The sequence below is a fragment of the Spinacia oleracea genome, chromosome 1 (genome assembly GCF_020520425.1).
Source record: "Spinacia oleracea cultivar Varoflay chromosome 1, BTI_SOV_V1, whole genome shotgun sequence".
NCBI lineage: Eukaryota > Viridiplantae > Streptophyta > Magnoliopsida > Caryophyllales > Amaranthaceae > Spinacia > Spinacia oleracea.
In genome coordinates this window covers 107,371,971-107,398,763 of record NC_079487.1, presented here as the reverse complement: position 1 = coordinate 107,398,763, position 26,793 = coordinate 107,371,971, and the positions used below count along the sequence as shown (strand labels likewise).

Genomic DNA, 26,793 nt, shown 5'->3' with positions numbered 1-26,793 from the left:
GTTGAACATAATTCTTTATATATTGAACATGGCAAAATTAAGAATTTGAACATTAAAAATTAAAGTTACCTGCTCATTTTGGGGCAGATTAACAGTGAGCAATTGTCCTAACCCGATCTCTTGAATAGCGTTTCTTAGATTATCGGTTAGTTTAGGGACCCATTCCATGAAAGCTGTATGATTAGCCCTCACCCCTGTCTTTTTCACTTCCTTTTTCTTCTGATCCTCCTCCTTGCCAGCTTTAACAATTGTTTTTTCGGTCTTTTGAACATGTCTTTTCTTTGACGGGATGTTGTCATCGTCGTTTTCATCATCTTCATCATCTTGACATCCCGACAACTGTGTAATGTTGACATCCTCATCATCTTCATCATCATCTTCAGATGAGATCCCATTCTCACTTTCCTCCCTTTCATTTTCCTTAGGCTCCATATCATTTCCAGATGTCTGATTTCTTGTCATTCTCCTTTCGAAAGAGAAATTCATCACCTCTTTCTCCTTTTGCTTTCTATTCGCAATATGCTTTCTCTTCAAAGGTGGTTCACCTTCATCTTCAGCGTGCTTTTCTCTCTCCTTCTCTTTCCTTGCAACCTCCAATTCAGCCTTCTTATTTTCGGCTGCCAATTCAGCTTTCTTTTTTTCTGCTGCCAATTTTGCCGCTTCCCTCTCGACCTTCTTTCTTTCAGCTAACTCTTTTACAGCTAATTTCTTTCTTTGAGCTTCCTCTTTCGCAGCTAATTTTTTAGCTTCGGCAGCTTCCTTTCTCTTTTATCAGCTTCCTGTTTTTCAGCTTTTTTCCTTTCAGCTTCCTCCTTCTTAATCTCAGCTTCCTCTTTCTTTTTCCTCTCAGCTTCCTCTTTCTTCTTCTTAGCTTCCATTATCAACCTCTCATCTTCCTCTTTCTTCTTCTTCTTAGCTTCTATTATCAACCTCTCATCTTCCTCTTTTTTCTTCCTCTCCGCTTCCTCTTTCTTCTTCCTTTCAGCTTCCTTTATCAACCTCTCAGCTTCTTGTTTTCTTTCGGCTTCTTTTTCTTCAGCTATAGCAGCCTCCCTTTCTAAATCACCTTTTTTCTTTTGTTGCTACTTCTTTATTTTGGATGCTATTGTTTCTGGACTTGCCATTTCATTCCTACAGCACATATGGTGAATATAAATATTAAACTTAAGAAATTGAACATTGGTTTTCGGAAGTTGAACATAGGTTGTTGGAAGTTGAACATAGGTTGTTGTAAGTTGAACATAGGTTGTTGTAAGTTGAACATAGGTTTCTGATAAGTTGAACATTATAATTAAAATGTTGAACATGAACTCTAAAAAACTGATAATAACCTGTGTTCAACTTACAATTATTTAATACCATAAGTTAAAATTGATCAATTGTTTTTAAAATATGAACATGATATTTTAAAAGTTGAACATGATATTTTAGAAACTGAACACCACAAATTTAAAGACAACAACAATAGAATATTTATTCAGAACGTAATAACTGATCAAATTATTACCTTCCAGGGGACATAGTTATCCTGCGATGGTTATGCTGAATATGCTTTTTATGTTTAGAAAACTTCAATACATTACGCAGAATCCTTGTCCTAGCAACATGCATACCATCGTCATTGTCTAGCCTGCAAAAAGTATATTATATTATTAGCATGTTTTTTTGATTTTAAACTATCAGGATTAGTTGAACAAATCTATTTTGATACCTTTCATTTGTAATATCTTCCTCCTGAACCGGAGCAGCTTGAACTGGAGCATCTTGAACCGGAGCTTGAACCGGAGCAGGTTGAACCGGAGCAACTTGAACCGGAGCAGCTTGAGCTGGATCAATAATTTTTTCAGCTGAAGGTTTTAATGTGAATGTGATTTTGGACTTTTTCTGATTCTTTGGTTGAGGGTTCCTATATAAACAACAACATTTTATAATTATAATCCATATAGCAACAAAATTCCTGCATTCATATTTTAAAAAAGTTCACCGTTTTGAACATGATTATTTGTATGTTGAACATTATTCGTTAAATATTTGAACATCAACCTAAACAATAGTGAATAGCATACTGAACAATTTTAAACATCATTTGAACATTACTGATAATATATTGAACATGATGAATTAGAAAATGAACATATAAAATGCATGAAATCAAAAAAGCAGCAACAACCCCAACAACAGCACCACTAACCACAACAACATTTGATAATATGTATTATTCTACTTATAGAAGTGAACATAAACAGTTACATACGCATCATTCACAGTTTCCTCCGCATATGATTCATTTATGTTTTGCAGAAGTATTGGATCCACCAGTTTTGAAGTTGTTGTAGGTTCTTGTTGCTTTCTTTTCTTTAGGATTGCTAATGGAATATGTTCTTCGATCTTCATCGATCATCCTGAGGCTGCAAATATAACTATTAGCTTCTTATAATGATCAACTACCAAACAGTTTCTAACATAAAATTTCACTCACATTTCAGAATCTGATTCCCTTGCTGGCACTGGTTTCACAAAATTCAATGGTTTTGGATTTCTGCACAGACAAATCAAACCAAAAAAAAATTATAACATATATAAACATGTTATTTCACAATTTGATCATGTTGTTTTACATTTTGAACATGTTGTTTCATATTTTGAACATGAATATTCAACAGCTAATCTAACCAAATTTTTTATTATATCCTATTCGAACAAAATATTTGACATTTTGAACATTATGTTTCACATTTTGAACATGAATATTTCAACAGCTAATCTGAACATTATGAACATTATGTTCACATTTTGAACATAAATATTTCAAAAAAAATTATATCCTATTTGAACTAGTTATTTGACTATTTGAACATTTTGTTTCACATTTTGAACATGTTGTTTCATATTTTGAACATGGATATTTGAACACCTAATCAAACCAAAAATTATATTATAACCTATTTGAACATGATGTTTCACATTTTGAACATGTTGTTTCATATTGTGAACATGAATATTTCAGGTTTCCACACGCTCTAGAACTATGATAATATTTAGACAGGGACGATGCAGATCATATAGTAAAAGATAATGAACATTTAGTCCTAAATTTTGAACATGATAAATTTCAAAACGTGAATTCACATACAACTTCTAAATTGAGTTAAAAATGTTTAGAACACTTAAATTCACTTACAATACAGCATCCGCAGTACTCGATTCCACTCGATTGTTCTTTTTTCTGGCAAATGCGAAAAATTATGTACATTATAAACAAAAATCAAATTAAAATCTGGAAAACGCGAAAAATTATGTACATTATAAACAAAAATGCAGATATTATACTTACTTCTGCGTTTTTCCTCTTTTAAATGTAATTTTTGTTCTACTGAGCTTCACTTCCTCACGAACATCCATTTTTAGGGTTTCAAATTTTCCGAAACCGCCGCGATGTTCAGTTTTGTCACTGAATTGCGCTTTTGAACTGCAAATCGAGGTTTTATAGAGAGAAATCGGCGGTTTGAAGTGAGAGAGTGGGCGGTTTGATGAGAGAGAGTGGGAGGTTTGATGAGAGAGAAAATGGTGAGATGTTGAGGAGAGAGAAAATGTCGAATTCTCTTCCAATGACGTCAGGAGCAGTTTTATACGTGTTGCTGGTAAGAAGCATGTGCTTCGCGCGTGCCAATTAAATGATGAAACGACGTTGTATTGTTGCATATGCATATATAGCTAGGTGGATACCTATCTATATATTAATAATTACGTACTGCGGAATCGATCTCATTTCCAGATAAAAAATAACACTTAAATTGATATCGTTGAACCAAAACAATATGATATCCAATTTGAAGATCCGATGTGATATCCAATCAGAAGATTATTCATAACTAAATTATTATACTCCAGAATATTATTCAACATTAATTACTAATATTTTCAAGCAATTTCGACTATATTGCTAATAAATTTCTATTTACACAAATTATTAAGTGATTATTAAAGAAATTAGGATTTAAAGCTTTTGAAAAAAAAAGTTGGAAAAAAAATACTCCCTATGTCCCAAATTATTTGTCCCAGCTTGACACTCTTGCTAATGCATAACTTTAACCACCAATATTTTTAACTATGTATTAAAAACAAATTATAAAAGATTAACATTTTGACAATATACATTAATATGAAGCCATAATATATTATATACTAATATTTGTTTTCAAATACTCCGTATAAAAATAAAATATGGTCAAAGTAAATTATGTCAATAGCTCAAAAAGGTAAAATGGTGCAAGCAATTTGGTACGGAGGCCAGGAGTAAGAAAAAGGCTTATCGAAGTGTTTTTTTAATGGAAAGATACGACAAAAGTTATGAGCTTATCTAAATATATAAAATAGGATCTACATAAGGATCAATATCTTGATGGGTCTAGATATGATGACCTAACGCGACAACCTAATTTGTTTGCGCGATTGGCTTCTAGGTAGATGTGGCGAAAAGAAAAACTATTAAAATGGTTCAAAAGTTGTTTGACATCTTTCATCAACATTTGAACTTTCCACGGAAATTGAGCTTTACAATGGCTAACAAATGACCATTACGAAAGGCTATTGCTTCAGCGAGAAGTGGAGAAGAAGTTCCAAGATTGTAAGTTCAACTAACCACGTTATTCCCTAGGTGATCCCTACTAACAACCCCGGTCGTGCCAGGGTGATTACAAAGTGACCCATCAAATTTAATCTTCAAAATAATAAGGTAGCAGGGGTCCATGCAACTTCTTACTACATGGGGATTTCGAAGGAGTGTTGTTATTAACAATGTTAATATCCAATGAATCTAGATGTGTACGCATATTCCATTCTGTAAATATTCTAAAAGCTCTAGTATAAATTCCCATTGATGATACATGAGATTGTCTAAAAATGTGAGCATTACGTGTTTTCCAGATACACCAAAGAGAAGTTATAATCTTTCTAGCCGGAAGGAAAACATTATTTCAGAGTTCGTGGAAAAGTGTAAGCATGGAAGTAGATCGGAAACGAGTGTCGAGCCATCGAACTGAGACGTGTGTATTCCAATATTCTCTAGCAATAGGGCAATGTAAAAATAAATAATCTTGTGTTTCACTGAAATTTCCACAAAAACTAAAAAAGGGCAACAATTAGGAATATCAATGAGTTGATATGATAAGTAATCGAAGTGTTATTGAGTACGGACGCGCAATTTGGATTATACACCCGGGTGCACAGTGCTCATTGTGCACCCTGTTGAACATTTATTGAAAATCTAATGAACATTGAGAACGATTTCAATGTACATGTACTAGTGAAATATTTAAACTATATGTTCTATGAATTTGAACTATATGTTTATTGGCTATATGTTCTTTGGGCATGAAAAATATGTTCTTTGTATTTGAACTATATGTGAGTTAGGCCCAATAAGAAGGTGAGTTAGGCCCCCTTTGAAGCATCTTCATTTCTTCTTCTTTTTTAAAACAAAAAAAAAAAAACCATTTTCAGTTTGACCACTTTCTTCCAACTCTCTCTCTGAGAAAGCAGAGCACAGAGGAAGAGAGATGTTGCTGGCAATGCTAATTTCCAACTCAGAGGGCAACATTCTCGTCGAAAGGTATAATCTCTTTCTTTTTCTGCAACCATTTTTACTTTGTTTTTCTGGTTAATCTGCAAATACCCATTTTGGAATTTTGCTTTTTGCTTCCCCTTTTATCTTGATCATCGATCTCAACTTTTGTTTCTTGCCAAATTGAAGTACTGTTTGTCCTCAATTTCAATTTTATCTAGATACCCAGGAACTGATTTTACATGATCTGTCCTCAAATCACAATACTGTAATGTCAATTTTGCAAATTTGTATTTTGTTGGATTTGTAATGTAAATTTGAGCTGAATTAGTGATTTTCATAATCAATTTTCTTGATATGAAGATATACAAGAGAAAAAAAAACCTAGCTCTGTTGTTGTTTTAGGTTATATTAGTTAGACAAACCAATTGCTATTAATTATTGTGCATTTGTGCTGGTATTTTGAAATCTGGGTTTAGATTTTTATCAAATAAGTAATTTGTTAAGAGTGACTTGTATTTCTGGTTTCTAGGTCATTCTGATACCTGCTGAAGTGTAAGTTCAATTAGGAAGATCAGCAACTATGTGTTAAGCTTTGTGATGTTGTTTGCTTATATCGCGTGCGGTGCTTTTGGTAGTTCATTGGGGTTCATTTAGCATGCCACTCCCTGTTGTATTTCAGGTTCAATGGGGTTCCTGTAGAGGAGCGGTTGCATTGGCGAACTTTCTTAGTTAAGTTGGGTGGAGAGAATCTCAAGGATGCTAAGAATGAAGAACTCTTTGTTGCTTCACACAAGTATGTAGCACTTCTGTAGAACTATAAGATGTAGCTTAAACTTCTGCTTAAATTTTCCATTGCGTCTGTGTACTGCGATTCATTACCATTTACATAATATCATTGCATATATTGATGCAAGTCATAAGTGATTATGAGGCTTGTCTTAAGAAAATCTTTGGTTTTCAAACCATGTGAACATGTTTTGTATGTTAATTGGCTGTTCGTTCTTCCATACCTCCTCATCTTGTTGCCATGTGTTAGTTTTCTAGACGTTTTAGAGTGATATCAGTAATGTTTTGTGGATTTTATTGCATTTCCCTTTCCCTTTGAGGAATTGTTATCTTCCAGGCTGCGCCAATTGTCATGTTGGTGACAAATATCCTGTGTGGCTGGCTGTGCTTATGCATCCCGTATTTGCTTCATGCATATGGTTTACTGATCATTTCAAATTTGCAAGATTCCATTTTGTGGTGCTGAGCCATTTGAACCCGAGTCTCAAAACTGTTAGGATTACCTACATTACTGCTGATGCAGATGTCCTCAGTATGTCCCATAAACCGATGTATTCTTGGTGGAATCGGATACTGACTGTTGTTGTTATTGGTTGTCAAGGAAATGATTACTGATGAATCTTGTGTTAGGCCATTGGTATTGGAGGTTTCTATTTTTGTTCATGGGAATATGAATAGTTCAGAAGTAGGATACTAGGATGCTACAGAAAGAATGTTTGTCATGAATTTTAGAAGTTCAGATGCGTATATCTCTAAATACTCTATACATTAACAGTGTATTCTTTCAATGCAGTCCCAAGACTAACAATAAACTAGGATTTTATGCATTCTGATTAGAAAAGTTTGGTTCTAGACTTTTAGTGACTTGAACATGAATTACTTGATCCTAATGGTCAGAGGGAAGTGCTCTTAATACGAGGGTTCATGTAACATAGGCATGATTTGTATGAAGGATTTTTTGCAGAGATTTTCAGTATTCGAACATAATATTTCATGTACTATTAGTAGTTAAACACATGGATTTGATTTTCTGCTAGATTGGTTAGCTGAGTCTTACTCCTGTATGCCTTTCCAAAGCTTTTTTTTTTATAGTCATGTATTGTATTTGGATAGCAATGGTGTTGAGAAAGAGAGAGCAAAAAAAGAAAGGGGAATCGGAATATTGATTTCCTTCCAAATCTTTCTGACTCTGGAAAATTTTAATTTATTAACAAGGACATTATATTGTATCCTTCCATTTCCCTTCCTTCCTTTCCCCCCATTCCAAATCCAAATAAACACATAATGAATCTGTCATTATTCAGTCTCCCTTCCCTTCCTTACTTCAAATCCTCTTATTTGAAGAGACAATAGTATGAATTAAAATGATTTTACCTCTTGAAGGATAAGGATCATGATTTGCACCATTGCACTTTGTCTGGCTATTATAAAATGTAGGAAGTTAATTAGCTGAAAATTTATGCAGGGAGTACCAATGGCCTTTTCAACACAATATAACAAATTCCTGCTGTCATATTACTTGTATTAGTTATGACTCTGACCTAGACAAAAACATTCTTCAGTTACGTCATTGGAGAAGACATTTCATTTCATCATTTTCCATCGTCTTAGTTGTAGGTCATCAATCATGATGCACTTCAACATTTTTTTTTGCTGTTTAATGCACTTGAACACTTAATTCCTAGCTGAAACCAAGGAAGTCAATTTAATTATGTTATCAAAGGAGTGATAGTGGCGTTTTATGATGCTGTAAAATTCACTCTGTTTAATTGATTCCACTTGACCGTTCTGTGCTTTTACTTTCATGCAGATCGGTTTATGTTGTGTATACTATGCTTGGAGATATTCACATCTATCTTGTTGGCAAGGATGAGTATGATGAACTTGCTTGTAAGTATATGCCTTTTTCCCTGTTTCTTCTGAATTGGCAACAGTGATTACTGAGTTGCTGATTTGCCATTGCTTCTGTAACAAATTACAAAAGGGCAAACATTTGTTTCACATGTACCCCGTGATTAACCTAAGAAAATAAGTGCATCTGTTATCGACAACTTCAATAAAAAAAAAAAAAAAAAAAAAAGAGGAGAAGGAACTTTTTCTTTAGTTGTTAATATACGAGTATGTTCTTTCCCCGTTTATTCATATTTGTTGCATCTTTTGGGAATAAGGCTGTGATTTTGGTGTATTCATATTCTTTTCGAATTAACTTTTTGTCAATGACATGACAATGTGTCAGTTGTCATCCTTGCTTTCATTTTCATTGTAGTATTTTGGTTGAGAGTGCCCTGTACTGACTCATGTTGGTGATTGCATATTTCAAGTGTCAGAAGTTATTTTCATAATCACCACGACATTGAAGGACGTCTGTGGAAAACCACCAAATGAGCGCCTGTTCCTGGACAAATATGGAAAAATCTGCTTATCCCTTGATGAAATTGTTTGGACGGTATGGTGTTCGTTTACTTTGTTGCCATTGTATTGATCAGTTGTCTGCAGCTTGAATGAACATATTTAAGATATGTAAACTGAATAATCAATTTTCATATACAGGGAGTTATGGAGAATACCGATAAAGAAAGAATCAAAAGACTTGTAAGGTTGAAACCCCCAACCGAGTTCTGAATTACTTAGGGCAACATTTCTGTTGAAAGGTAAACAACAAAGGTTTATGACCTGGAGACCAAAACCTCAGTGGATCAGCCTTCTCTCGTTAAACATGCATTACTCAGCTCCTGGTTTAATTTGTATCAAACTAACAATACTAATGTGAGTGTTATATTGGATCAAATCTACTCCTTACTACCAAGGATATTATGAACCTGTAAGAACATTTGGATATGCTTTGGATGTTATGAACCTGTAAGAGCATTTGGATATGCTTTTTTATCAACTTGCAAGCACGAATCACCTCTCTGGATTCTGGAACATATCATATGGAACTGTTGTATCAACTTTTAATGTCTTTCCAACACCTTGTCAGATGAATATCTCTTGAAGACATAATGTACATCGCTTGAACTGTGTGGATTTAAGCGAGCCATTTGAAAGGAGATCTTAATGGTTGGAGTTGTTCTCAATTGATGAATGATGACTCAGGGGATTGCAAACATGGAGGTTGATGGAACCATAGAATCACTCGAGTTTATGTTGTAGTTGAGCGGTAGCCCATTGAAAAAGTGCAAGATTGAACTAGCTATAGCTACTAGCTAGGCCAACCTTCTATCTGTTTTATTGGACTCTGTACTACTGTGCACAGTGCACTCCATGTACAGTATAACGCGTGCGGATTAGAGGTGTCAAATCGGGTCACCGGATGGGTTATGGGTTGACCCATAACACTTCGGGTCTATTCGGTTCGGGTCAAGTTCGGGTCAAAAGTTATCGGGATCAGATCGGGTTTAGGTCGGGTCTATTCGGTTCGGGTCAATTTCAGGTCAATTGTTGTCGGGTCCGGGTAAATTTCGGGTCGGTTCAAGTTCGGTTCGGGTCAAAAACAGACCCGGTGTTCCCGTGTCGGGTCCTAAACGGGTTTTGTCGGGTCAAACCCGGGTCGGGTAACTTTGGGTCGGGTAGACTTTGACTCGGGTCATTTCAGTTCGGGTCAATTCAGTACCAGTTCGATTTCAGTTCGGGTCATTTCAGTTAGGTCTCGGGTTGGATCGATTTCATTCTATATCTTTTCAAGTCATTATCGATTAATGTTTTCATTCTATTTCTAATTAAACAAGTTATTAATCTACGTATTTACGAGTATTTTTAATTTACTAAACTACAACATCGTTATATCAATGTTTCTTTTAAGTTATTAGATGATTAATGATTATATAACGAGAACCACATGTAAAAAATAGATATACAATATATGTAAATCTATAAGAAATTAAGAATATAACTCTTACTAAATAATAACGATTATAGTGTATAATAACATACATCATAAATATACTCCTAATACAGTTAAACAACTACTCCGTATAACTTATCAAAACAATTCTTCAATTTACTAGTAGTCCTAACAAGTTTAAAAAACACATTATTCATTTTTATATCATGAATTTGATCATATCATTAGACATTTAATGATTATTACATGTATACAAGTACTTGATTAACAAGAAATAGGTAATTAAAACTGATAACGTTATATCGAGATAACATAGACATTAAAGTATGAAACAATAAATCTATGAGATTGTATCAGTCGACAAGAAACCAAAAACGACCAATATGTCAAGTGTTAACGATCATAATCGCATATAAGAACGCAAAATTCACAACAATAACGTACTCTACAAATGTAAGAATTGAAAGTATTAAGAATTGGATTATATCATTAAACATTGGTCAATTATTACTAGTATACAAAGTACTTAACTGTAAATAGCTATTTGGATCTGATAACGTTATAATGAGACACATGTCGGGACGTAATCTATGAGATCTTTTTTAGTTGACTATATATATCATTAGAGATTAATGGGTTGAACGACTAATTAATATATATCATTAGAGATATATAAGTTTTGTTCAGACATTTACACACACAAATAAGTTTATTTCAGACAAAATAAGTTATTAATCAGTTCAGATTAATTCAGTTAAGTTCAGATAAGTCCAGTTAAGTCCAGATAAGTCCAGTTAAGTTTAGATGATATAATTTTAGTCAAAATAAGTCTAATAGAACGGAGCCTAAAGTTATTCTACATGTTTTAACATTTTTTATTATGTTAATTATGATAATAAAATATAATAACCATAACAATAAGCATACTATGTCCTAATATATTATTAAAAAAACATAGTACGTACTAATATAATAAGCATAGTAAACTCACAACATTATTTAATAATAATTTGTTACTAATAATATAATAAGTATAGTATGATACTAGTAGTAATATATTATTAGTATAGACACCATTTTTTATAAAAAAGAGTAAAAAGAACATATAATTATATAAATAATAATAATAATAATATATTTTAAGAAAAAGTAGGGCATAATTGGTGATCCCCATATAAATATACCATTATAATCTCAAATTCTCAACCCTATTTCGGATTACACAACGGCGCCTCAAATCTTCAGTCCTCCCTACCTCAACACAACTCTCATTTTGTGAGCTTTCATTCTCTCACAAAAACCGAGTTAGGGTTTGGTTTCTGCAATTCAACCTCGCTCTAACACTCGATCTCTCTCAAAAACTCGAATCCAATACTATAAACTCACTAAAATCGAACTCAAATCTGCCGTTTGGTGGTAATTGTGGTAGTATTTTCAGGTATCCCTTTCATCTCTCTCTCTAAAACTCAGTATTACTTTTGTTGATATTTTGGATCTTCTCCTTGTTTATGTGGTTTTCGTTTTCGAAATTGATAAAGCCTGATGTAAGAGTTTCATTTCTGAATTATGGGTTTCCTTTATTTTGAGCTTCATTTTCTAATTTTTGGGGTTTTAGGTATTGACTTGTGTAACTTGCGAATCAAAGTTCCAAACTTTAACACTAACTTTTAGTTTTAAATTTTAACTTTTTGATCTTCTCCTTGTTTATGTGGTTTCGTTTTCGAAATTGATAAAGCCTGATATAAGAGTGTCCAGACATCTATTTTGCTTCAGTTTTAAGTTTTTTGCAGGTTTGATTTATGGGTTTCCATTTTTATAGGAGTAGTTTCATTTCTGAATTATGGGTTTCCTTTGTTCTGAGCTTCATTTTCTAATTTTGGGGTTTTAGGTATTGACTTGTGTAACTTGCGAATCAAAGTTCCAAACTTTAACACTAACTTTTAGTTTTAAATTTTAATTTTTAATTAATTGTATTAAGCGGAACAGAAGATCCTGCTTTAGTACTGTCCATAATTTATTTTAATTAATATGTTCATGCTTTACTCTCCATTATTTTAAGGTAGCTAAGGTTTAGGTGATAGTTTAACTTGGATTTTATTGCATCATAAATCATAATCACAGTGCTGGTGTATTTGATATAATGTGAGTTTTTTTCCTGTGTTTTGATGTTTAAATGTCTCCTTCAGTTTTTGGAGGTTACAAAACTCACAAATTAATGATGGAGTTTGTGATTAATTATAGTTTGTTGTTATTTCAGAATGGATGATAATTCTTTGCATCTTGATTCTCGAAGAGGTATGAGTCTCTTTAAATGCTCTTCATTTTTATGATTTGAAGCATTTGGACATTACCTACTGTTCTTGTAGTCCTGAGATGGTCTTTTTTGTGTTTTTTGCGAAGGTGATGTCCTCTCTCAAAGTGATGAGGAAACTGTAGCCGATAAAGGGATTATGTCTGCTCCTAAAGGTAAGGGTAAGGGTAAGCGACGTTCATGGGTGTGGGAACATTTCAATATTTTTGACGAGGACGACATGGTATTGTCTCGTTGCATCCATTGCCAGGAAAAGGTATATCGTGCAGAAAGTAACTTGGGTACTTCTAACCAATCTAACCATCTTAAAATTTGTGATGCTTACAAAAAGTTGAAGTGTTCTCAATCTTTGAGTAAGTTTGATCAAAAAGTCTATTGTGCTTTGTGGGCTAGAGCTATAATATGTCATGCATATCCTATTCAGATCGTTGAGCATGTTAGAATCAGGGAGCTGCATGAATATTTGAATCCCAATGTTAGGCATGTTTCCAGGAACACCATTCTCAAGCATTGCAGACGTGAGTATGATGCACAAAAACTTATTCTGTCCAAAGTATTATCTGAATTGCCTTGCAGAATATCTTTTACCTGTGATGTATGGTCTGCTTGCACTTCCCGTGGCTATATTGTGCTTACTGCTCATTTTGTTAATAGTAATTGGAAACTTCAGTCCATAATATTGTCTTTTAGGTATTTCCCACCTCCACATAATGGTAAAGATATCTATAAGTTTGCTGTTGATTTGATTGATGAGTGGGGCCTCAAAGGTAAAGTTTTTTCTATTACTGTTGATAACGCCTCTGCCAATGATGTTGCGGTTGATGAGCTTAGGAAAGATTTGCTTGAAACTCATTCTCTGCCTTGTGATGGTAAGTTTCTTCATATCAGATGTGCAGCTCATATTCTGAATTTAATTGTGAGGGCTGGTCTGGCATTGGTTGATGAAAGTGTTGTTAAGTTGCGTTTGATAGCTAAGTACATTGAATGGTCTGATTCTAGGCTTACTCGATTTGAAGAAGCTTGTAGGAGTTCTAATTCTGGTTTCTCAGGTAGGTTAAAGCTTGATGTTTCAACTCGATGGAACTCTACCTATCTGATGCTTCGAAAGTGTTTGGAAGCTAAAGTTGGTATTGACAGGTTTTGCGTGTTGGAATCTGGGATTCCATATTTTATTGATGCTAATGAGTGGCAAACTGTTCAAAATGTTTGTGATTTTCTTGAAGCTTTTTATGATGTCACTGTTTTGTTTTCTGGCTCTGATTACCCTACTGCTAATTTGTACTTTGAAAATGTTGTTTATATTGAACATTTGCTAGTTAAAGCTCATGCTGACCCTAGTGACTGCATAAAGAAAATGGCTGCTCCTATGCTTGAAAAGTTCTCGAAGTATTGGGAGAACTATACTTCTATATTTGCTGTTGCTGTCATGCTTGATCCACGTTATAAAATTAATTACGTGAAGGAAATGTATGGAATTCTCTACGAAGATGAGGAGGTTAATAGGAAGGTTCAAGAGGCATACAATGCTTTCACGGAGTTGTATGAATATTACTCACAGTCAGTTACTCCTACTACTTCTTCGTCTTCATCTCGAAGTTCTACATCTTCATCTCGAAGTGCTACATTCTCTTCAAGTGCTGCTAATAGTTTTCTTCGACCCTATATGAAGCCTAGTTTAAAGGTAACTAAATTTTAATCATGTCTTTTTTTTAGAATATTTTTTAGTGATTTTTTTTTATAATTTATGTCTGTTTTTATGTAGAGTTTTGGTAGACATGCTGCTTCAAGTAGGGGGATCAAATTTGATATTGATGCATACCTTTATTCCCCCCCTATCAGTGACATGAATGGTTTTGATGTTCTTGAATATTGGAAAGGCCAATCTGCCTATCCCATTCTTAAACGTATGGCTAGGGATATTTTAGCTATTCCCATTTCATCTGTCGCTTCAGAATCTTCATTTAGTATGGGAGGAAGAATTTTGACCAAGCTTAGATCGAGGATGCTGTCTAAAAATGTTGAGATTATGGTGACAACTAAAAGTTGGATTGAGGGCTATGATGAACCTGAAGATGATTCGAATTTGGATGTCGTTGTTGAAGCCCTACCTGAAGCTGATGATATTGAAGACGAGTAATCTTCTATCTAAAGGTTAGTATTTTTTATTTATTTTTTAGTATTTTTTAGTTTTTTGATGTTGGTTTTGATTGTCTCTTTGTTTTACATGTTGGTTGCTGTTTTTTGTTGCAGTTTAAAGGTCGTTGCTGATGGGTGGTGTTGCTGTGGTGATGGTGCTTACATGGTGTTGCTGTGATGATGGTGCTGTTGTGATGTTGGTTACTTTTGTTTGATTAATGACCCTTAATAACTCTATTCTCCTATTATTAGACATCTTGTTGCCCTTGGCTTCATGTAGGTGTGACATTTAGGCCTGTTTTTTGGAATTTGATACACACTTGATTGTGATTTCGGTAAGTTGAAAAAGTGACAGCCTAATGTCGACGCCCATGTTGCCTTGCTGGTTCATTTGTCTTATAAATGTTGAATAGAGAGATTGCTCGATGATGATGTCATTTAGTATCAAAGTTTATCTTTGAAACATGTTGACCTGAGAGCAAAATGAAATGTTGCAAAAACGTAGAGAAGTTTGTAGGATCAGACAACAAACTCGGATGTAGTACTAGTGGTATGGTGTAGCCTTTGGCTTCTTTTTTAAGCTGTATGAAGCTCTTGCGTGTGGTTTTTTTTATAAAGTTAATTGTGATATATCATGCTTGTGTGTGGTTTTCTTTATATTATCATTGCAGACTTGCAGTTGTCGCCGGTGGAGCCTCTTCTCCTTCTGTGGTTCGTGGAATGCAGTGGAGGCCTTCAAGAATTAAATATGTTAGGCAAGGAGGAATTAAGTATCAGTTTGTAAATTGCCAAACAATTGGAGAATAATGTAAATATTTATGGATGTTTTTAATAAAAATGAAATTTTATAATTATTTATTTGTTAGTTTTTAATTAGCTTAAATTTTTATGAACATAAAATAAGCAAGATATAATATGTCCACAAATTTGATGTTTAGTATTTCAATATTTATCATGCCCGTTTGGATAATTCTTACTCCGTACTATAATGCAATCCCTTAAGCTTAAATTTCTCTTCACTTTTGATTATGCTAAAATATGCAAATTTATGTAAAAAGTAAAGAACATTGGATTATCAATTCAATATTATAAGATTAAATTGGAGATAATAATGGTCAAAACTAGTCTTGATCTAATATTATTTTGAATAGGGAAGGAAAAAAGTTATTAAGAACAAATAAACAAATATATGAATTCGAGTAATTAAAAGAGTTGAAGGTAAAATTAAGTGAGATCAGATATAGTTAGGTTGGTTCAATTTAAAAAAAAGTCGATTAGATAATGGTTCGGGTCAAATCGGGTGAAACCAGATATTTGTCGGGTGAAATCGGTGGGGTGGAGTTTAGGTTGGGTTAAACCGGTGTCGGTTAGACAACAATTCGATTCAAACAAATCGGGTCAAATCAGATATTTTACGGATCAAATCGGTGCCGGGTGAAGTTCAGGTCGGGTCAAACCGATGTCGGGTGGAGTTTAGGCCGGGTCAAATCGGTGTCGGTTAGACAACAGTTCGGGTCAAACCAAATCGGGTCAAATCAGATATTTGCCGGGTCAAATTGGTTTTCGGTGAAGTTTATGTCGGGTCAAATCGGTGTCGGGTGGAGTTTGGGTGGAGTCTATCCGGTGACAGGTGGAGTTTGGGTCGGATCAAAAATGGTTACAGGTGGAGTTCAGATCGGGTGAAACGGGTGTCGGATAAAGTCAAATCGGTTACAGGTCGGGTTTCGGTCCTGAACTTTTCGGATCAAACCAGTTCGATTACAGTTCGAAACAGATGGTTTTTCGGAGTCGGGTCAGCTTCTGACACCGGGGTCGATGTTTTGAAATGTATTTCACGATTTCTCCCATGAATGTAGCAAAGAAAAATGGATCTCTGCACTAAACAGAGTAAAGAGCTACTGTAATACCAAGTATCTAATTGGATGTGCTAACATTAATCCTGAGATTATCTGACTTTAAAACAGTCAGCAATACTTTGTTAAAAGAAAATGCATCAACTTTCGACTTTAGCAGCCAGCTTTCAAGTTTCAAGGAACACAATAAGCTTACACTAAAAGGCAACTCCGTAGCATACATCTTGTTCTTTCATGAAACACAGAGTTTGTTGTGTGACTACTGCAAACAAATCAGACCAAAAGTGAGCCAGAGGCTACAATTATCCATAACCAACCCAGAATATCACACTCCCCTCAAAATGAATTGATTCCGAAGATCAAATAAGCGCTTTGTTCCAACAATAAGTCGCATTGCAATTGCAAATTTGCAATACTAGCCAACTCAAAACCCAATATATAACACCAGTGGCAGTGGGGTAACAAATTAGACATTTCTTTCATCTCAAGTTTGAATAAACAAACATGAACCCTGATAATAGTGATATAATAAATAAAAATATCAAAGCAAAACATATTAACCAGCAATGGAAAGAGGGAAAAGACCAGGAGTATACACAGCTAGGCGATCATTGGTCCGGTTTTTAGGGCGGTAAACCTGCTTAATGCTCCGGTTCTTCAAATTGTAACAATAAAGCCTGTTTCTTGTCTCATTACACAACACCATTTCTCCCCCATTTTCACCCTCGTAATCGCAAAATGGATACACAATATCTCTAGCCATTCCAGAGATAAAAATGTTAAACTTTCTATTCCAACTAAATTCATCCTCAATTCGATTCAACACCCAAATTTCCATCCTTGATGGCCTCGAAAAATTGTCAACAGCACACAAGCACCCTTTAAATTCAACCAAATATAACATGTCATATAATATAACCTCGTTTTCATTTCCTTCAGGGGGTGGAATCACTCTGAACTCTTCTTCTTTCACATCCAAACACACCGCGAAACCCGGCCCGTCAGCAACTGTCCAGTAAAACTCTCTGTTAACCATTAACCCAAACCGGCTCACCTCAACTGGACACTTCTGTTTGATCACACGCCATGAACCCGACCCTGCTAGACCCGGCCCGAACTCAAAAAACTCACACTTTTCACCTTTTAGCCCGACTAGAACATACCGATTCTCATCAACCAAAAACCCAAAAGCCCCGTTAGAGGTGACGGAATTACCATTCTGCCCTGGAGAAAGGCGGAGGAATTCCTGGGTGCTAGGGTTACAAAGATAAAAATACTGATTCGCAGCGAAACAAACTAATGGGCCCTTCGACGGGAGAAAACTTAGAGAGAAATCAACGTAAGGGGTGAACCCGTTTCTGATGGAACGAGTAATTGGATCCCGCTCGAACCGGAAGAGCTCTTCCATGGGCCGGGTTGACATCTGAACCGGGCGGTCGGGAACTTTGACAGGTTCATCGGTGAGGTGGCGGAGGAAGAGGAGGAGATTTGGTGGTCGGAGATGCGGTAGAGGAGCGAGAGAATGGGAGAAACGGTGGCGGAGATCGGATAGGAGAGGGTCGGAGGAAATTAGGGAATTCCAAAGTTTGCAGACGGATCGGAATTTGTAGAGAGATTTGATAGGGAGACGTGCCCAGATTTGGGTGAGTGAGTCTGGAGGTATGATGGGTTTTCTCCAGATTTGAGTTTCGGGATCTTCGACCGCCATGATTATGGTGTTTGTGATCTCCTGAATTTTGTTTGTTTTTGTTTTCTAGGGTTGCAAACTTCGCGACACAAGAGACCACCTTTATAATTGGGTTGGGCTTTTAATTTCGCGGGTTAATAACACAACTGTTCACCAGTCCAAAACCGGTCCGGTTCGGACCGGATCGGTTCTATAATGGGCCGGATTCAGAATCCAAGAAAACCTTGGTCCGGAGATCGGATCAGAATAATTCCATCAAGACCGTTTTGGACTGAAAAATTTAAGTCAAGGACCGATTTTTGACGGGTATGACTTGTTTGGTTGGTTTGCAAAAAAAAAAAAAAAAAAACAAATTTATTAGGGCCCGTTAGATATCAGTTTTGGTTTTAGTTTTTAGTTTTAAGAAAACAATAAACTAATTTTAGTTTTGTTTTAAGTTTTCAAAGAAACTAATAAAAAAACCGAATTATTTTCTATGGACCTTCCAGTTGGTTCCTACCAAAAAAAAAAAAAATTACACCTTTTAGCTTACTTCTACATCACGTGTCATTTATCTCTGCAAAAACTCAACAAGTATCCTCACCAAATAAGAACAACCAGCCGTCATTGTTGCATTACAATATCCATCTTCATCCTTACAACCTTCTCCAACCTTCTATCTTCCCCTCTCCAATCTTCCTTCATCCATCTCCATATCACTTACCCAATTAATATTCTTTAATATTCTTCAATTATTATGTTTCGATCGAGTTTTAATTTTCCTTCATATTCTTCAATGGATCTTCAAGCTTTCATCTCCTTTCACTTCTTTGTACGGAGTATTCTCTTGTCCATTTAAATTTATACCCAACAATCCACCCGAACACCCAATAATCAATTTTTAATCTTTATCCTTCACCCTTAAAATTGTTATTATATTCTACAAGGATTAGCACAAACTCCCAATTTTCTAACAAGGTTCAAGGACTTCATTATCATTTGGCTGAAATATATTGAAAAGAAGGCGAGAGATAGTCTTGAAGAAGCAACACTGGCAGGATAGCCAAAGACGATAACGATGGTCAATATTTTTTTAATGGGATCTTGATCTGGGAGAGAATATTGTGATTTGAATTGCTCATTTATTGTGAAGTTATTCCAGAAACAAAAAAAATGAAAAACACAAAACCAGTAAAAGTGGTTTCCTCCATTCCGTTTTTTATTTGTAAAAATATGAAGGAATTTGATTTTTAAAACGATTTTACCGAACTGGTTTTGTTTTCATTTTCAAGAAGAAGAAAAAACGAAAAACATGAAACTTGCATCATTCCCGAACAAGTCCTTAGTTATTATGGATCTAACAAACCAAAAAAATTGAGGACATTTTATTCTTCACCTTATTTTTATTTCTATTCACCTTATTTTCACTTATTTCAGTTCTGATAAGATAAGATAAAATAAGGGCCAATAAGATAAGATAAGATAAGGTAAATATTACATAAGGTTATAATATAAGTTTCAATAAGATAAGGGTCAATAAGATAAGATAAGATAAAATAAGGGTCAATAAGATAAGATAATATAATATAAGGGTCAATAAGTTCAGATAAGGGTCAATAAGATAAGATAAGATAAGTTCAGGGCCAATAAGATAAGATAAGATAAGTGAAATTCAGGTGAAGAGAACACTACCTTAATCCCAAAAAGAAGAAACAAATTATGTAAATAAAATTAAAAAGACTAAACTTTAATTTGATATATTTTAGGTGAGATTCGCAACTACTAGTCATTCAATTCATCACGTTCTATATGAATTATAATAATGATAATCAGATTCATCACTAAGTTCACAACCAATCAAATTATGTCGACTAAACCTCTCAATTCGCAAGCACTTGCAACATGACAAAATGAATGATAACTTTTCAATAGCTATATTAAAATGGTAGCCATGGTAAATATCACGATCTCAACCGTCAAATTTTCAAGAACTAATCCCAATCGTCAGTAGGTTTAACTCTTCTTGACAATTCATTTTGCAAAAAAAATAATTATAATAAAGAATTAATAAATTCCTCTCATATGTACCACCAATCTGATCATATTGCGAAATATATCAGAAGCAATTCATAAAATGATGGGCATAGATTTAGGTCCCGTTCAGTTCACCTTATTTCCACTTATTTCTGGAAAAATAAGTTCAAGTAAGTTCAGATAAATTCAGGAAAAATAAAGGTTGACCAAATATATTTTATAACTAAAATAAATTTTGATAAGTTTCAATAAATTCAGATAAGATAAGTTCAGGAAAAATAAGTGTAAATCAGGTGAATAGAACGCAGCCTCAAAAAGAATTTAATGAAACCGCTATTAATATATGGCTAAGTGCTAACAATTGCAGTTTTTTTATAGCATCAATTGTAGTTTCTTCTGCCATTATTATATTCACTAGCTAGTTCGTAGTAAATCCATAACATTTAATGCACAATAACGGTGAAACCCGCCATGTTTCTATCTTCTTTCGTCATTCTCCTCCAAACTCTTCCGTACCATTTTCCAAATCCCAGGCTCAAACTTCACCCAGTTGATTTTTTGATGCCGGATTAATCTTAGACTACGGCAAATTGTGAATTTGGTTGCAATGATAGATTCATTTTAATATAATTAAGAATTTAATAATTTGATTATGTTTCTATATAAAAAAGGAAAAAAGTTAAATATTGGTCAATAGAATGAAAGGTCAAAATTAAATGCATACAAATAAACGGTATAAATAGAGGTTGTTACCATGACTATAATTTTATTGTAACTATTGCAAAATCATCCCGAAATGAATCCCGAGGGGACATATCTCTTTTTTTAGTCTTTCACCAATGTACTCTCGTTATTAACTTTTACAGTGGGGGTTTTTAGGTCCTGATATAGCGCAAATAAAACTAAAAGAACTCCAAAATACACTTTTTAATCATTCCTGAACCCCAAAGATGTAGTCATCTAGAAGCCCAACAAGTGGTGAGCTTCTAAAATTGGTCAAACGTCAATATCGTACAGATTTATTGTCGCTTTGTCCTTGTCCGTTAAATACTCTTCCAACCAATGAATGAATTAGGTAACCAATGACTCTACCTTCTACCGTCGCTTTTATTCACACCACACCAATTTACAGATACGCGCCACCCACTCACGATTTTCATATGCATGATTTCTTTCTTTTTTTTCTTCCCATTTTTCAGGAATCAGGCTTTGAACTTGAACAACTTCGTACTCGAATTACCCTTCTTGAATTACTACAATTTTATTGCCAAATATGGGATAAAATTCTACATTGCTCGCCAAGAAGATGAAAATTCTACGGAGTATCACTCTACAACTCGATGGATACAGTGTTGTGCACACGTATTGTACATCCATGAAAATTTTAATAGTACAAAGCAGAGGCGCGATACTACAAGACAATGCCTCTCCCGGAATCAACCTCCGCCCTAAGGAATCTCGAATCATTCTGCTTGAATACCCTCCCTCGTTCCCGTCCGGCTCTTACCCATGGAGAAGAGTACATAGGATCACAAACAAGTGATACTTTCAACATACGAATCACAAAAACAAAACGAAAAAACAAACGAAAAAGAAAAAAAAAGGGTCAGCTACACATGTATAGGCACAAAAATCAGACCGGGTTGTAGTAATAGCCATTAGGTGGAGGCATCATCCCGTTTACTTGTGGCATTCCGTATTGACCATATGGCATCATTGGACCACCAGCGGGCATCATCGAGGTAGATCCCGGAGTATAATAGGCAGGACCGCCTATCTTAGCCAAAGTAGCTTGACCATGCATACCACTATTGGCATATTGTTGCCATACAACCTGCTCTTGCACAAGCAAGTGCTGTTTCTTCTCCATGTCAGCCATTTGTACATATGCAGGGGGTGCAACACTCAAAGAAGCAGCAAACGGGTCTCCACCCACCGTTTGAACTGAACCGTCAGGAGCAGGGAGTGCCAAAACTGGTGTTGTGTTTTTTCCAGGCCCTGCAACACTACTGGCACTTCCACTCACCTGAGTAGCAGTCACATGTTGCCTTACAACTCCTGAATCATACATACCATTCAAGAGTAAGGGATCTAATCCACCACCCATAGCTGCCTTCTGGTGTGTGAGGTTGCTAGCTGTTTCCACCAATGCTAGCTCCCAATCTGCCTTCCCTGGTTCAGCAGCTGGGTTCTGCCACGCGGAAGTTACTCCTTCTTTACTGTCAAATGCTTGCCATGACCCATTCCCATTCTCAGCACCTCCAGCGAACAAAGCTAACGCAAACTTATTACCATGAGAATCTGCAGTTTCTCCATCTTCCCTTAGATCAACCAAGTCACCAGTTATCTGCTGCTTTGGTTCAGGTTCCGGTGCTGGTGGGGGTGGTGGAGGGGTGGGCTCCTCTGGTGCAGGTAATGCTTTTATTTCATTCATATCAGGAACCGGTTCCTCCTCTTTGGGTGCTGGTTCTGGCTCTGGTTTTCTCTCGGGACTCTTTGATCTCTTGGTTCTGTCCCTCACGAACTCCTCTAAGGTTTCAAGGAGTTTATCAGTAATCTTTTGCACTTCGGGGAACTCTGACGACCTTGCTACACCAGTGTCCTTGCACCAGTTGTAAAAGGCCACAAGCTCGTCAATCTGCTTTGCAGCACTAGCATAAGCCTCAAAAGCCTTGACACAATCTGAATTCTCCATGTCAAAGAATTTGTCCAGCAAAACAGCTAGAACCTCGCATATATCAGCATAAAGCTTGAAACTTTCCCTCACAACTGGGTATAATGCAACGAGTATCATCCTGCTATTCTTTGCCATTCCAGTAGGCCGACATGCTAAGAAACGATCCAAAAGCCTCTGCAGGTGACTCATCTTTGCAAAAATCCTCTCGGGAATCCAATCCCTCAATGGAGTGACAGCCTTATCTTCCTCCCGGCCGTTTGATTCACCAACATCCCCAAATGACCTAGTCCTCCTCATCTTAGGCTCATCCTTAAACTCCCCATAATCATAATCAAACCGACTCGGTGGGGACCTGAATTTTTCATCCCTTGGCTCATACCTGACAATCTCCCCACCATGACCACTTCCCCCACCATTGGTTTCCTTTCCACCTTGCTTCCTCTCAAACAACATCAATTCCAACCTCTGATCCAAGTACAAAGCAAAAGTCCGCACAAAAGCCGAATGATCCCACGAATTCGAATGAGCTTCATCCCTAAAATCCGACATATTCAACAACCTAGTCCCCCTTCGAGTTGCATACAAGATCTCCTGCTGGAAAACAGGGTCCCCATCATTCATCAGCCTATGGACCAACATCAATGCCTTCAAAGCAACAACCCAATCCCTTGTCTTACCAAGCCTCCTCGAGATAGAAGTTATACAGGAATTCACATACATACGATTGTACGACGTAAATGTCAGAATCCTCCTAATGTACTTCTCATCCGCCGGATCATTTTCATGGCTCGTAGCCTTGACAATGGCGACCTCAAGCTCAGGCGCCATGTCACTCGACACCTTCGCAAGACCAATACTAGTTTGGTCCTTCAGTTGCCCCACTGCTTTCCTTAGAGCCATTTTTCTCTCTCCTAAACCAAATCACCCTTCTCTTTCTCGCCCTTCTAAACAAACTATAGATACCTGAATATAAACAAATAATCCAATTTACTTCCAAGATTAAATCAATGAGCTTATGATTTATAATTAACCACCCTATTTCATTAATTTAGATTATCTTCAGAAATTAAATACGTTACCCCTCTAATCATATGTATTAACTTGTCACACATAATGACTATCAAATCAATTAATAGTAAGATTAATCACATCAATTGTCATTTTAGATTCAAATGATTCATTGATACAACGTATAAATAATGCAATAGGTCCCATTAAAATCCTAATTAGATTATGATTTCGTGAAATTAAACCCAATTAATCATCAAACCTAAAGTTTGATCACATTAAAATGAAGTACAGAAATAACAATTAAAATGGCTAAAAATGGAGGTAAATATCTAATAAAATTAAAAACATACCGAGGGAATTAAATCACCGATCTGCAGAGACGACGTCGGATCCGTTGACTAATGAAGTCAAAACTGGACCCTCCGATCACCCTTGAACCGGATCCAAGCTCGATCCAACGGCTATAATCTATGTTCGATAACCCAACCCTAGATTTTCTCCCCCTCTTTTTTCTCTGTAATCCGATTTATTTGAGCTGCGATAATTCAGGGGGAAATAAAATCTTGAATTTTTTTTGTGATTTTTTTTTTTATTTTCCGAGAAAAATCTGGGTTGGAGCTGAAAGGAGGAGAAAGATAAAAGAGGGGAAATGGCGAAATAGAGGAAAAAAGATTATTACAAAAGAGGAGAGAGAAGGAAGACGGTGTTTAATCTGATGAGTTGGACAGTGTGGAGGTTTGATCTTGACCGTTGATATTTGGATCTTAATTTAAGGTGCTTCAACTGTCGGACAGTGTCGGAGATACGGCTTGTGTCTGTCTTTTACGCGCTTTTTCTTTTCTAGAGTTTTCGCCTCCTTTTTTCTAACAAAAAGAAAATTTACTGTAAATTCGAATTAAATCATTCACGGTATTTAAAACAAACATTTTTATTAGGAGCACGGATTATAATTCAAGGAACATATCAGTTAAATAGCCATTGTAAATTGTACGGAGTAATTGTACAAAATCTCATATTCTCTGCGTATTTATTTAAGAGATATATTTGGCCGAGTACGGCTGTACGGGTATTAAGAAAAATAAATTGAATGAAACAAAATAATAAAGCAATTGGGGTTGGGTAGATATTATAATAAATAAACAAGTTGAGACCATGTCATTTTGGGGGTGGGAGGTGGGAGGTGGGGTGAGTTTCCGAAATTATTTGTTTAATAGGATGGTGGGTCACAGGGTAAATTAGATGTATTATTTAATTAGATAGTGAGGTTGATAAGTTACTAAAAATAGCAATGTATCTCTTAAATAAATAAGGAATGAAAGGCAAGTGTATCCCTTAAATAAATACAGAGAGAGTATTACGGAGTACTCCCTCCGTCCCTTAATACTGGTACCGTTTTGACTGGACACGCTTGTTAATACACAACTTTGACCACCAATATCTTTAACTACATTTTATAATAACTTATAAAATATTAATATTTAAAAAATATATATTAAAATGAAGCCAACAATATATTATATACTAACATTTATTTTCATATACTAGAAATAAAATAGGGTCAAAGTGAATTATGTGAATAGTGCAAAAAGTCAAAACGGTGCGAGTATTAACGGACAGATGGAGTAATATTTTATCCGTTTTTTTATACCATAAAGTATTAGGAGAATAATTTGGAGGGTAGCCATTTCGAATTAATATATTGGCATCATTTAGGGTATGTATGAGGGAGCTAGTACAAGTGTTTGACGATTTGAGTGCATCAAGGATTTACATTTAGCATTTTCTCTTTGTCAAGTTAGTGGACGAATCGACGGGTTAAATTCAATATAATGTTATTGTGGATGTTGTTTCCAGATGATATTGCGTGGTCGATGAAACGGAAGAATGTGTGAAAAAGTAATTTGGATTATCTAGAAACATACTTTGAAATCTCGTAGCTTTAAGTTGAGCATAAGTAATATTTGGAACGTAAGTTTAGCCGTAACAGAAGCAAAGACCTGGAGACGATCGATCACCTTGGATGAGAGGTCGGATTGTCGAAAGGTTCAGACTTCTTTCGCTATCTAGGATCTATTATACAACAGGATGGGGAGTTTGATAGAGATTTGCTCATAGAATTAAATTAGGTTTATGAGAGTGTTACATGGTTTCTTTGTGATCCAGGCATGCTCCATATAGATTTTGAAAGGAAAACTCAATCGGACGACAACTAAACTTGCACTATCGTTTGGTACAAAATATTGGGTTGCAAAACAATGTTACATTCTTAAATGAATGTGGCGGAAATATGTATGTTGCATTGGATGTGAGGTTAGGTCATACAAGGAATGATCAGTTTAGGAATGAGGTGATAAATTACGAAGAAAGTAGGGATTGCACCGAGTGTGAATAAGATGGTAAAGATTGACTATGATGGTTTGGCCACATAAAACGAAAGCCAAATAATGTGCCAGTTAGAAGGGGATTGAAGAGTAACAAGCAGATGCAATTGTGAGGGGTAGAGAAGACCAAAGCAAACATAAAAGAGGGTGAATGAGATTGATATGAGTTTATTGGAGATTGAGGAAAATGTGACGTGAGAAAGGACGGTGTGGAGAGAGTAGAATATGCAATTTTGTTAAACAATAATATAAAAAAAAAATGTCAGCGTGATACACGTTTGTGCGAAGAAAAAAAAAGAATAAAGAATAGCTCGATGATACACAAAGACTAGGAGAGGAAAGGAAAATAATTTATTTATTTCTAATTTATATTTATATTAATTTCTTTTTACAGAGAAAAACAAGTCATTGTAAAAGTCAAGTTAATAGAAAATGAATGGTGTTTATTTAATACATCTAAATTAAAAATAAAAAAAAAAAGATTAAAAGTTTATAGTGACTACACAATTGATGTAGCCATTGTAAAAC

At 35.3% G+C, this 26,793-nt stretch overlaps 3 protein-coding genes across 3 annotated transcripts; 1 reads left to right on the top strand and 2 right to left on the bottom strand.

The window, feature by feature from the left end:
* The first annotated feature begins 5,454 nt into the window (after window positions 1-5,454).
* Window positions 5,455-9,279, top strand: LOC110788386 (uncharacterized). The gene is made up of 5 exons (XM_021993032.2): window positions 5,455-5,611; window positions 6,246-6,359; window positions 8,163-8,242; window positions 8,674-8,798; window positions 8,903-9,279. The coding sequence occupies exons 1-5, from the start codon at window positions 5,559-5,561 to the stop codon at window positions 8,972-8,974; spliced, it is 444 nt and encodes a 147-aa protein (XP_021848724.2). The 5' UTR covers window positions 5,455-5,558; the 3' UTR covers window positions 8,975-9,279.
* Window positions 9,280-17,052: 7,773 nt separating this feature from the next.
* On the bottom strand, window positions 17,053-18,204 carry LOC110788401 (F-box protein At5g18160). The gene has a single exon (XM_021993050.1). It carries the CDS (start codon window positions 18,202-18,204, stop codon window positions 17,053-17,055), a length of 1,152 nt encoding a protein of 383 aa, XP_021848742.1.
* Window positions 18,205-21,438: 3,234 nt separating this feature from the next.
* LOC110788387 (probable clathrin assembly protein At4g32285) lies at window positions 21,439-24,605 on the bottom strand. The gene is made up of 2 exons (XM_021993033.2): window positions 24,235-24,605; window positions 21,439-23,836 (listed from the first exon to the last, which is right to left on the bottom strand). The coding sequence occupies exon 2, from the start codon at window positions 23,771-23,773 to the stop codon at window positions 21,830-21,832; it is 1,944 nt and encodes a 647-aa protein (XP_021848725.1). The 5' UTR covers window positions 23,774-23,836; window positions 24,235-24,605; the 3' UTR covers window positions 21,439-21,829.
* Window positions 24,606-26,793: the final 2,188 nt, after the last annotated feature.

What these genes read in the sequence shown, in the direction of transcription:
- LOC110788386 (XM_021993032.2), top strand. Translation starts at nt 5,559, where the DNA reads ATGTTGCTGGCAATGCTAATTTCCAACTCAGAGGGCAACATTCTCGTC. An exon ending in CTCTTTGTTGCTTCACACAA is followed by an intron (nt 6,360 to 8,162) that starts GTATGTAGCACT and finishes ACTTTCATGCAG; the next exon opens with ATCGGTTTATGTTGTGTATA. An exon ending in TGAGTATGATGAACTTGCTT is followed by an intron (nt 8,243 to 8,673) that starts GTAAGTATATGC and finishes GCATATTTCAAG; the next exon opens with TGTCAGAAGTTATTTTCATA.
- LOC110788401 (XM_021993050.1), bottom strand. Translation starts at nt 18,204, where the DNA reads ATGGCGGTCGAAGATCCCGAAACTCAAATCTGGAGAAAACCCATCATA.
- LOC110788387 (XM_021993033.2), bottom strand. Translation starts at nt 23,773, where the DNA reads ATGGCTCTAAGGAAAGCAGTGGGGCAACTGAAGGACCAAACTAGTATT.